This window comes from Dermacentor andersoni, chromosome 3, assembly GCF_023375885.2.
Source record: "Dermacentor andersoni chromosome 3, qqDerAnde1_hic_scaffold, whole genome shotgun sequence".
Taxonomy (NCBI): domain Eukaryota; kingdom Metazoa; phylum Arthropoda; class Arachnida; order Ixodida; family Ixodidae; genus Dermacentor; species Dermacentor andersoni.
Window position 1 is genome coordinate 193,088,624 of NC_092816.1, and position 12,845 is coordinate 193,101,468.

A 12,845-nucleotide genomic window follows, 5' to 3' on the forward strand; every position below is an offset into this window, starting at 1 on the left:
GCCAACGTAGTGAACATTTTTTTTTTAATGCGAGGATAAATGCCTCAGGGCATACAAGGGTATGTGATGGGGGCGAATAAGGATGATTAAATGAATGAAAAAAGATTTGCTGACTTAATGAAGTCCAAGAGGGATCGATAATGCGGTCCCTGCGTCCAAGCAGTGTAATGGCTCAGATTCTGCGGCGAGAGTCCCGCTGCTGCGAGGTGCCGGAGCCTCGTCGGTTTCAGTGCAGGGCAAACCCACAGCAGGTGGTGGATGTCGGCTTCAACATTTCGCGACTTGCAGAGTGGACACTCAGGACGAGGATATAGCGGGCGAAAGTGCGGCCACTTCCTAGTCACGGCAGGAGTGAGGGCTACCCCGACCCGGATCCTCCGAAGCGCAACCTCCTCTGCACGGGTAAGACCGCGGGGGAGGTTTACCGCACACGGAGGTATGAGAGCACGTGTGCGGCGCTGGAGGTGCTCCTTTCTTGTTAAAAGGAGGGTGGGATCATCTAGGTGAAAGAGTTGAGGCAGTGACGATGGAGAGGTCGCTAGACGGGTCGCAGAATCCGCACGGCTTTGGAAGCTTAGAAGGTCGCGTGGGATCCACTCGACAGATATTGGCTGCGGGATGCGTGCCGCCAGAAGATGTATCTGTTGGCATATGTCAGGGCTGCGACTGACGCGTCGCAGAAGCCGCGTCGCCTGGAGGGCATCAGTGCGGATGACGATGCGGGCCGTGGGGACCATGGGAAAGGCGGCCACAGAGCACATCGCTTCTCGGATAGCAAGGAGCTCAGCACAAAAGGAGGAAGGAGGTTCTTGGACTTGAAACCGGGTCGTCTTATTAAGGGCAGGTGCGCATGGGCAGTAAATTGCAGTGGTTGTTTCACAGCCCTTAATGCTTGCATCAAGGTAAAGGACGATGGAACCAAGCGGCAGGTGGGCATCTTGAGCTACAATTCGGTCACGAAGCGATGCCGCCGCGTGAGTTGATGTCGGGCGACGTATATCAGTTGGCTTGTTATCACTCAGCTGTACAAAACTCCAGGGAGGAAGAACTGGCGATGGTGGTGGTAGAAGCGAGTTCGAGAAAGCGTAAGCCCTGAGAGCACACGGTGCGTGTGAAAGGCTGGTCTTAAGCTTGCGAGCATCACGTCGCTGCTCCACCAGCTCATCTAGTGTGTTGAGCTGTGCATTTTCTTGGAGAGCCACGATCGGGGTGATGCGGGGAAGGCAAGTGATGACCCTCATTGCCTCGCGATTAACAGCCTCAAGGCGATCCCATTGTGCCCTCGTCAAATGCTGGAATTGGGCTTGATAAATAAGGCGTGGTTGCACTACCGCCTTCACCAATTGTCGCGCAACACATGAGCGGGCGCCGCCCATTTTAGGAGCAATGCGCCTAATCAGACCCAACGTCTGAATTGCCTGCTTTTTAGCGCTGGAAAGCCAAGCAGTTCCGGTTCCCGACTCGTGCACCATCAGACCCAGAATTTTTATAGTTGAACATTGTTGAAGAGGGGTTCCGGATAGATGAAGACGAATGGGTGTTCCAGAGAGTTTACGCCGGCCCCAGCGATTGGCGACTGACATGTAAGCAGATTTGCTGACGGAAAGCCTAAGGCCGACCGAAGAGGCGTAAGTCGCCGTGATATCTAAAGCTGATTGAAGGGCAGCGGCTTGTGTCTGCAGGTCGTGATGAGTGCTCCATACCGTGATGTCATCAGCGTACACCAAGAACTTTATGTCGGGTACATCGTGCAAGCGCCATGCAAGCGGGATGAAAGCAATATTGAATAATGTGGGTGATAATACAGATCCCTGGGGTACGCCACGAAGAGGGATAAATGAGCCGACGGCGTCACCACTGAGGCGAATTGCAAAATGTCGGTCTTCAAGGAAAGATTTGACAAAATTCCGTACTCTAGGGGGAAAATGCAGCATGTCAATTGAAGCCAAGATGGCAGCATGACTGATGTTATCATACGCCTTTTCGACGTCCATAGCGAGGACAGTACGGACACTGTGGCTACGAGTTGACGATAAAACCGAAAATGCCAAGACAGCCAGCCCATCTTCAGTACCTATGGATGGACGGAAGCCAATTTGAGCAGGGTGGTAGAAACCGTGGTGCTCTAGCCACCACGACATTCGTGTGGCTAGCATTTTCTCAACAAGCTTGCACAACGTTGACGTTAGGGAAATGGGTCGGAAGTTGCCAAGGTCAGTCGGCGGCTTGCTTGGTTTCGGAATCGGGATCACAATAGCTGACTTCCAGCCTGGAGGGACAACGCCATCTAGCCATACCTTGTTAATGGTGTCGAGGAGTTGAGGCAGCACAGCGGAACTCAGGTTCTTGTAGGCCTCATAAGTAATAGAGTGTGGACCTGGTGCTGTCTTGCGACTGGTACCATCTATTGCTGCAAGCAATTCAGGCATGGTGAAAGAGCTTGCAATCCCCTCGGAGTCTGCTGTAGATGGTAACCTGTCGATATGTGTCGGAATGCCTGCCAAGGGAGCACCATTGGCTGTGGGAGGCAACACGTCGTACTGCGGGAAAAACTTCCGGGCTGCTTCTCTGGCGAAATCATCCGGCGACAAGCCAGCAGCGAAGCAGGCTGTGGCTGCTGCGTCTGGACGGCGGCCACCATGTTCCATGGCACGGAAGGTTCGCCAGAGAGAAGCATTCGATGTCTTGGATGAAAACCGCTCACACCACGTATGCCAGTGCCTCCGCGAGAGGTCGCGTTCATATCTGCGGGCCTTAGCAGTAAGGAAATTCAGTCTTGTACGTGCTTGTGCAGAAGTGGGGTCTCGGGATGCTGCCAGCTCAGCTTGTCTGCGAGCAGCCCACAAGTTGAGCAGGCCGATATCCGGTGCCGGTCGATCGACGTCTACCCAGCTGATGGTTGTAGCTTCATTGAGCGCGCTTTGTATGCGGTCAACACGTAGTGGTGACGAGTCCACAGAGGTATCTTGGAGAACGGTGCGAAATTTGTCCCAGTTGACCACAGAACACTTGCGGCGCAATCGGCGGGCCTGCGACGGATGAAGGCCGATGATGATAGGGTGGTGGTCACTACCCCAGCAGTCAGGCTCCAGGTGCCAAGTGGGAGTGCCGGGACCCGACCACCACGTAAGATCCGGTGCGTATGTTGTACGTCGAGCTTGAGGCACAGCTCGTGTTGCTGAATCGGGATGGTTGAGTAGAACAAACAACGCATCCGCAAAGGCGTCCCGCACACGCCTACCTCGAGGGCTAGAAGTGGGGTACCCCCAATCTGGGTGAGGGGCGTTGAAATCACCGCCAACTAAAATAGGACACGATGGGTATTGGCGACGGACATTCACTAACCAGCCCAGATTAATTCTTGAAGAAGAGCCACCGGCTGGTCTTATGTAGTATGACACTACCACAACAGTTGCCTTGGGTAACTTCACAGCTACTGCCACTACCTCCTGATATGAGTTACACCAGTTTTCAAGAGAAAGGCAGACCTGAGGATAGCGCGTATCCACATACACTGCCGCCTTTCCTGGAGGGGCAGCTGTGTGCACGCGATGGTCACTCATCGAAGGAGACACGTAGCCACTGAAGCCCGGAATGGCAGGCAAGGCGTTGGTCTCCTGTAGTAACAGGGCCCACACCTGCAGCTTGTTCATACGTAGACGGGATTTAAGCTCCCCCACTTTCGTGGAGAGCCCTCTACAGTTCCATTGAAGCACGCCACAAACACCTGTGCCCGCCATTTTGATTACGAGTCCAGACGTTGCAAAATCACAGATGTCAGGTTGGATAACTGGCTGACCATGAACCGCAAAAGGGATGTTGTAGAGTTATCCGGCAACGGAGCTGAAGATCTGGTAGACTCTGCGACCGATACAGCAGGGCGTGACAGAGACGATGATGCAGCGGAATCGATACTTGTAGTGGTGTGAGATTCCACTGCACGTCGCCGACGCGCAAGTAGTTCACGGTGTTTTCGGAGCTTGGATACCTCCGCTAAAAGGCGGGCAATTTGATTCTCAACTCAATCACGCGGATGTTCCGGCCCGCTCTGCTTCTGTATAACCAGCGGGCGACGGCGGTCTTTGCGAACTTTGTCACTGTAAGTCTGTTGGGAATCGGGTGCAGGCGGGTCGGGCTCGGAAAGCTCTGGCCAGTCGTCGTCATCGCACTGGAGCGCCGCAAACCTGTTTGATGTCGGCACTGGTTGTGTTGCAGCATGCTGAGGCCATTGCTTAGGAATCCCGCGACGAACCTTCAGAGTGGCCTTTTGCTTTGTGGGACAAGTTGGAGAAGTGATCTCGTGGTCGTCGGTCTTGCAGAGTCCACATCGATAAGACACTGCGCCAGCTAATACAGCTTCATCTGGCGCTGTAAATGGACAGGATCGGCGCATGTGGCCCGGTCGGAAGCATTTGTAACAATAGACGACACTGGGTTTATATGGCCGAGGTCGTAGAATGCAGCCATAGTAGTACAGGCGGGCTGGGGGAGTTGGTGGGCCCTGCAACGTGACGATGCAAGAGCGCCCCTTTCCCATGTAACGCGCTTGAATGACACGGTGAGTAGGACAGTAGAGCTCACGCTGGAGAGCAGTCTGGTCCTCGCCAACGTCAACGTTGTAAACGACACAGCGCTGTAGATCCGAGCCCTCTACCAGGTACACCTGGACCGGCACGGTGACCTCGCTCGTTATCGAGAGACGTTGAAGCGTTTGCAAACGCTCGACAGCAGCCAATGTCGGGAGCCACACAGCGATGGTATTTGACTTAAGACAACCAAATTACATAAAATAGGCACATACCCATACAAAACGGTAAACTCAAATGGAAGATGACATTCTTTAACACATTTTTTTGACTGAACCGAGAAAATTTCGTCAGGTAGATCATTAGAGATTTTTGACGCATAGTCACATCGTCGTGGCTCACCACACCTATTTGATGAACAAGAAACATTGAAACGCTTGTTGTCCCTCAAAAGTCGAGGGGTCACATATTTCTCTCTGAATTGGTCGTCCCAAAAATGACGAAGAACAGCAGCTTGCTTAAATAACGACTGAAATGAAGGAAAACCTAACGCTGAAAATAAATTGTCATCTGACATCTGGCCACAGCTACAGGCAAAACTTTTCAATATATTTTTTAATAAACTGTCAATTCGCGTTTGCCATCGCAATGCGCAGAAAGCGAGAACGGTGATTCCGTATCGCAATATGCTGTACGCGAGAGCATGCACTATGGTTTCCTTTACCGATAATGGCGTGAAGCCTTTTATATTATAAAACAACCAAGCGAAATTCCTAAGTTTTCCACACAGATAGGCCAGATGATGCTGCCCTGACGTTCTGCTATGAATAAATAAACCGAGATATCTCACACAGTCTACCTATGAACAGGGGTACATGTACATGAAACGCAGTGCTGGTCATGCAAGAATACTGGAATATTTATTGCTGTGGTCTTTAAGGGATTTATAAAGCATCTTAACTGTGTCTTCCTGGTATTTACATTAATAAAATGTTTCGCAAACCAGTGCATTACGCTATGTATTGTATTGTGCAGGGCGCCCACAGCTTTTTCATAATTTATATACTTTGTTAATATTACCGTATCGTCAACATACTGATAGATAGTGCCTTTAGAAATTACTAGAGGACGATCGCTTACAAATATATTAAATAAAATATGTGACAAAATCGACCCCTGGGAACACCGGCTGTAAGCTATTGCTTACTACTGACGCTCTCCTTGTCGGCCATAACTATCTGTGACCTACCACACATGTAGTTTCGCAGCACGTTGTGAAATCGTCCTCTGAATCCTATACAAATAGTTTCGCTTGTGGAATGTTATGATTCACTTTGTCAAAAGCGTTTGCTATGTCTAGAAATAGAGCACAGGTGAATAAGTTTTCAAATGCGGAATATGCTTCATCTGAGAATTCTTCTAATAGGACTTCAATAAGAAAGACGCCGTGCATTCATACAGGAATTTTCCGAGTGTCTGGAAAAGTACCGGTAAAATTGGATGGGTCTGTAGTTTTCAACCTTATCTTCCTTACCACCCATATATAGTGGCTTAACTATAGCCGTATTCAGAGTCTCGGGAATTACTGCAGTTTCCAGACAGCCATAAATTAAAAAATAGCAAGTTGTTCACAAGCACATCAAAGTTTCTTCTCCGAGTGCTTACTGATATGCCATCTATTCCTGGTGGTTTACATTGCCAGAAACTGAAAAGAATCCTTTTCAGGCAGGCATTGATAATAATAATAATAATAATAATAATAGGACTTGAAGTGTAGAAGGTTCCCAGTGGAATATGATTGACTCTTGTGCACTGCTACGGAATAACTTAGTTTTGACCAACTGGCAAATTGTAATATGCTTAGCAGAGTTCTTTGCCTTCCACCGCCACCAGAATGTGGCGCCAGCGGCCGCCGAGCGAGCCCACTATGGTGCAACCAATAGGCCAGCTGTGCCATTATTGACACGAGAAGAAACCGTGTATGCGTACATACCCAACAAATGCTGCCATCGTAGTATTTGCCGTATCTTAGGAAACCACAACTGTGTACGCAACTTTTCAGTGGCCTTTCCTGCAAAGGAAATGAGAAAGAGCAGGAGAAAAGAAGCGTAATTCAGTTAGCGGAAGTTGTTAACTTGTATTGAGAGCATGTTGGGGCAAATCTAACACGTTAAATATATACTCTACATTCTGTAATCACTATTTTGAAATCAGCATAGCTTTTTAGAGGTACTTGTTAGGGAAACCACCAAGTGCCTTTTGCGGCGCTGGTACTGCGTTCTCCCAACAATTTCGTGATCCGTTTAATAATTCTTTTTGTAAAAACAAAAAAAAAAGACTAGCATTCATTATTTACATTTTATTATAGATATCGAACGCTAAGTAGACTGCAGCATATATTCGACAGCCAAAGCGCTTTGTTCACACACACTGTGGGAACCGGTGTGAACAAAGCTTTGCTGTTCCGGTAATAAAACCTGTGCCTCACGAAAAGAAACACGCAGCGGATTTCGACGACGAATGCGTCTTGGTGCGGCCATTATCCATGGCGGCGTACCTTGTGGAGCATAGGTAAGTTTTGTTTAGGGACGATGTTCTTAAGCGATCGCTTTCTGTGCTTCTGCCACCTCTGTCAGTGCTCTCCGTCGAAGGCTAGCCAAGTTGATTAGTTCCGTATTATAGCGATAGCAATTATATGGACACTCCATGCGCATTTCTGCCGTCAGCGTCGCTGTGAGGTTCTGTATGAGTGAAAGCATATGAGGGTGAGCCGGCGAATGCGGTTCAATTTCGCGTGAGCGAGCGAGGAACGCGGCCCTGATACGTGCCCTCTCCTGTCGGGCGTGAGGCAGGGAGGTCAGGCGAGGGAGGAGGGGCGTTCTTCTCCGGCGGCTGCTGGTGTGCCTCGTCACTGCTCTGGACGCTTCGCCGTGTTCCCTCACGGGTTGGAAAATGAAGCGTGCTTCCTCCATTTAGCTCACTATCTATCATCTCACTGCTCCGCATACAGAGTGGAGACAACCACGGCATCTACTAAGGCGTTAATCACGCATATCGCGGGCTCCGTACTAGACACCTTTGGCGGACGCCATAGGGACGCGTTGTCGGCGCTCGTGTGTCTTGAATGCGATCTGCGACGTGGCCGAAGTGCGCGCCTGCGTGGGCTTCGTCTTCAAAACTTTGGATGAGAACTTTGTCGCCGGCATTCAGCTCCCGAGGACGGCTCTTTGCGTCGTAGCGGACCTTCTGACTGTTTTTGGCGTTTCTCAACTCTTCATGTGCTGTTTTGCAGGTGTCCTCGAGGCGATTATGTAAGTGTACAACATACTCGTAAGCAGTTTTTGTTTCTATGTCAAGGGGCGTGTCTTTTGTCCATAGTTATTTCAACACTGCACTCTAAGAAAAAAAAAGGACTAAATGGGGTAGGGAGGTTAGTCTTTTTGGAGACTAACAGACATGGCATGAACTGTCACTACCCATGCGCCTACTCGTTCGAGGACTAACAGTTGTCCTTTTCCGATGCTCCTCAAGGGAGTAACGGTAATTCTTTCCGATGCTCCGCTGAGGTGGTATTCATGGTATTAGGCGTTTATACCCTGATAAAAAATTTACTGTGCTGACAAAAAAAAAAAAGCGTGTCCGAAAGTAGGATTCAAACTCAAGCCCTATCGCTCACAAGTCAGGCACTCTAGCCACTTCACCACGGTGGTCGGTTGACAGTACCGGATATTGAGGCAAGGTTAAGCATCGGAACGCAAGTGCGTCAATATAAAAGCGACTCGGCATTTTGTGCATGCGATGCAGTAAGAGTCTAACCTTTAGTGTAGTTGCAACCATAGGCGACTGCGAAAAACGAAATCAGCCCGAGTATTCTTAGGGTGATTTAAACTAAGCCACTAAGCGACGTATACGTGTAGCGACCTCAAACGGGACACCCAAGACAACAGAGAAGGCCAATTTCTTAGTCGCTTAGCGTGTCCCGTTTGAGCTACACATCGCTTCCGTTAAGTTCGTAACCTTCTTGGAACGGAAGAAACTGAAGTACTATTAACCAAGAAAATGTAGCCGTCTGTCAATGACTTGCGCGTTTAATGTGTATCGCTCACTTTATGGTGTGCGCACGAATTTAAGGGCATGGCTCTTCACATTCCAACTTTTAAGTTTCGCGCAGTTTTCTCACGAAGAGGCAAGGTGCTTATTTGCATGTAGTTCAACAGACAGTGCACGAACTTCGAACTATTCACGATTTATAGACAATACCGTTCTCTCCGCATCGCCCCATGACACGGATGAAACCAGTGAAGTGCATGGGGAGTGACTTTGTCGTTCGTCCTCCCGTTGCTCTCTTTACGACCAGGGACTAAACACTTACTCTGCAAAATTTGCACACGGCACGCACATTCATGCAGTTAGTCCTTTGAGGAACGAAAGCGCCCTTTTTAGGACTAACGACCCAGTTACTCCCGTTTCCCCCGGGATTTTTCTTAGTGTGTGTCATAGCACCTTGGAGATGGCGGCCATATAACAACTCGAAGGTCGAGAATCCTAAGTTTTCTTGTGGAGCCTCCCCATGTGCGAAAAGAAGAGGAATCCGACAGAGCATTCATTTCAGCGTCCCACTGAATCTCTCAACGAGGCCACTACACATAGAATGATTGGGGTCGTAGCAATCTGATGAAGGGAGAGTAGGCGGCCGATCTCTACCATTAATTCTGAGGTAAATGTTCGGCCCTGATGACTCAATATTTCACGAGGTAAGCCAACGCAATGAGTCCCTTGCTCCGCGAATTACCGGACTCTGAACTTTGCAAGAGGCGCCCGCCCAGCTAAGCCTTGGGTACGGCCTTGTCGAAGACCCTGACCCAGTTCGGCAAACCAATGGCGACCAATGATGGGACCGAGATGAATCTCAACCACACACAAATCCCACTTCCTGATGGACATGCCGGAGGAGACTGGCTCACTGTTAAGTACGGTCGGAAAAAAACATCGACTCCCACCAATCCACCCCGACAACCTCGACTCCCACCGCTGCCCCGAAACGACCTCAAGGTAATCATCCGCCCCCGAAAGGGACTCAACCTTGCCTCCTGGACCACGCCACAGGTTACTGAAGGCATCAAGCTGGTATGTCAACACCCCACCACTGAGCACGTACGGACACTCACTGTAAGAATTGACCCAGTACAAACATTGCTATTACTAGCACACCAAATGAAGAGCTAGCTATGAGCATCCGTCGCATCACTACAATTCACCTGGGCGGTCGAGAATTTCCAGTCACGGCATACGTGGCGGCACCCGACAGCTCCGTCAAAGGGGTCATTCACGGCATTCCCGCAGGAACTCCCACAGAAGTCCTCCTTAACGGGCTCTATGCACCTGGCCGAGAAATCTTACACGCCCGTATGTTCAGACAAACCGCAGCGGCAGTGATGACATTCACTGGCAAGGCTGTACCCTTCTACGTGCGATACTACAGCGGTGAAGTACGATGCAAACCATACCGACCAACCACGCATTTCTGCCGCATCTGCCACCAAGTCGGCCGCCGGACCGATGTATGCCCAACTCCAGAAGCAAACGTATGCCCCCAGTGCGGTACACAGAACCATACTCAGGATCACCCCTGTCACCCTCGGAGCGCCTTATGCCTTATCTTACGGCTTCCAAGGAGTGCCCTGATCGACTGAAGAAGGCATCCTCAGCATCCCAAAGGACCAGCCGCCGGGACTACTCACGATCGAAGTCTCGGTCACGTACAGAGCAGCTACGCCAGCGTTCCTGCTCCAGGTTTCGCTCCTGCTCGCGGAACCAACAAGGAGCGACCCGGAACCTCAGCGGACCTGCTGCGCCGGGATCACAAGTGGTGATCTGGTCAGCACGGCTTTTCCCCTCTCAAACAGTCCACCAAGACAACACCCTCTCATTGCGTCTACACACACACACCCCACACAATTCAACTGCAAATTCTAGCTGAACTACAGGTTATCAGAGAAGAAAACAAACGCCCTCATGAAGAAAACAACTAACTTCGCACGCACATTGCAGAACTATACGCCAATTGTACGGCCACTCGGCATTCCACAACAATAAACGCACCCTCACTGCCATCATCTTCGGAACGTTCTGAACTAATGATTCGCGCGGAATCAGCAAAACCAACAGAAATCACACAAGTCGAGGAGAAAGCCGATGTACTGCAACTACAGCTTCTAGCAATGCAACCAAGCATCCTGCAACTGGCAAGTGTAATTGAACAAACGCGACTCGCAAAAGGTCAACGACGCAAGAAAGTGAGAACACTGGCACAATAGGAAGTAGAGCAGGGACACCCTGCCAACCCACCTGTAAGCTAGGATGAATAGCAAAACCAGCCACAGGAACGAAAACCCACTCCTAATCTGGCAATGGAATTGTCGCTGCTACAAACGCAAGCAAGAATCATTGTGATAGTACTTAAGTAACACCAAAACGATACCAAGCGTAATCGCACTGCAGGTAACAGGCATATATCTAACTCAAACCGGCCACAACACCCATACCAACAAGCCGGAAAGCGGCGTGGCCACACTTACAGCTAAAACGCTCGCAACCACACAACACGCAATAGACGGCAGTGACGTCGATCATAACCTAGTTGAGATCCTACCGCTCCAATGAGGCCGAAAGAGCCTTCTCATACTGAATATCTACAGCCCACCCAAGCAGAACCAGGCCAAGATCGACTACTTTATCACTAAAGCGATTGGCATAGCCAAAAACAAGTCCGCTGATTGTAGGCGACTTCAACGCGGCTCACCAGGCATGGTGCTACGCGACAGCCACGTCCAAAGGCACTGCACTTCAGTACACGATAGAGCAGCATCGTCTCACCATCCTCACCGACTCCACTTACCCCGCATGTCTAGAAAACAGCGTCTCCCGAGATACATGCCATGACCTCACCCTCACTAAAGGGACACAACAAGCTGCCTAGCACAACACGGATGAAACTCTGGGCAGGGACCACTGCATACTTGCCACCACATTGAACCTTATCCATGCACGCCACCCGATGAAAAAGACAACACTCACAGATTGGACAGCTTTTCGCAAAGAGGGAGCGGATGACTCCTCAACGGACATTACGGATGTCGAGCAGTGGGTACGAGAGCTCCAACGAGACGTAGACAGACATTCAAAACAGATCACACTCACCAGACATACCGGCCGTAGACCCGCACATTCTTCACCTGTGAGAAGCCCGTCGATGCCTTGTTAAAAGATGGAAGCGCCAAGGACATAATCGTAAACTGAAACTACATATAGCGAAACTCATGGCAACCGCGGAGTTTTATGCTGGGGAGCTCACCCGTCACAACTGGCGACAACTATGCAACAAGTTGCAGGGCAATCTTAGCACGGCCAAAGCATGGTCGCTGCTACGCCATCTTCTTCATACCACACAAAGCAAGGCAGTCAGCCAGCAAACAATCCAGCTTATCCTCCACAACCATCAGGGTTCTGATGACGAAATCCTGGAGGAACTGCGGGTGCGGTACATAGGCGATTTCGAACCCGCACAGGGACAACCTCCAACGTACAGCGGGAGCGACAATTGCGACCTCGACAAGCCGATAACTATCCCTAAGGTGCAACAAGCACTCCATGCACTCGCACGAAACACTACCCCAGGCAAGGACAAAATAAATAACAAGCTCCTGTGCAATTTGGATGATGGCACCATTCAATCTCTTACTGACCTCTTTAATCACCATTCGGAAGCGTGTACGCTACCAGCAGACTAGAAGCATGCGGACATCATACTCATTCCTAAGCCAGGCAAACGCTCCAGCTTAGAAAATATGAGACCGATATCACTGACTTCAAGCCTAGGCAAGCTTCTGGAACATGTCACTCTGAACCGACTTGAACCTTACCTAGAATCCAGCGATCTCTTTCCCGAAACAATGTTCGGATTCCGGCCCCACTTTCCTACCCACGACATCCTTCTTCAGCTAAAGGAACAAGTCCTTGAACACAGCTCACTACACAACACCGGAGCGATTCTAGCACTCGATCTCCAAGGCGCTTTCGACAATGTGGCTCACCAAACCATCCTTACAAACCTAAGTCTCACGAACTGTGGTCGTAAAACATACCATTACATATGCGCCTTTCTAACCAACTGCACTGCCACAATAGGGATTGGTGGATTGACTCACTCAGAACTCCGAGGTTACCTACCCGCAACAAAGGAACCCCACAAGGTGCTGTTCTGTCACCCACCCTCTTCAAAATTACTATGATGAAATTAGTTGACCAACTCAACGCAAT

At 50.0% G+C, this 12,845-nt stretch overlaps 1 protein-coding gene across 1 annotated transcript in view; it reads right to left on the reverse strand.

Annotated features, from left to right (window-relative positions):
• LOC126524402 (uncharacterized) overlaps window positions 1–12,845 on the reverse strand; it is an 89,925-nt gene that overhangs the window by 62,097 nt on the left and 14,983 nt on the right. The window contains exon 3 of the mRNA XM_050172725.2: window positions 6,520–6,597. Within this exon, the coding sequence (XP_050028682.1) occupies window positions 6,520–6,597 (78 nt within the window). The remainder of the gene's footprint in view (window positions 1–6,519; window positions 6,598–12,845) is intronic.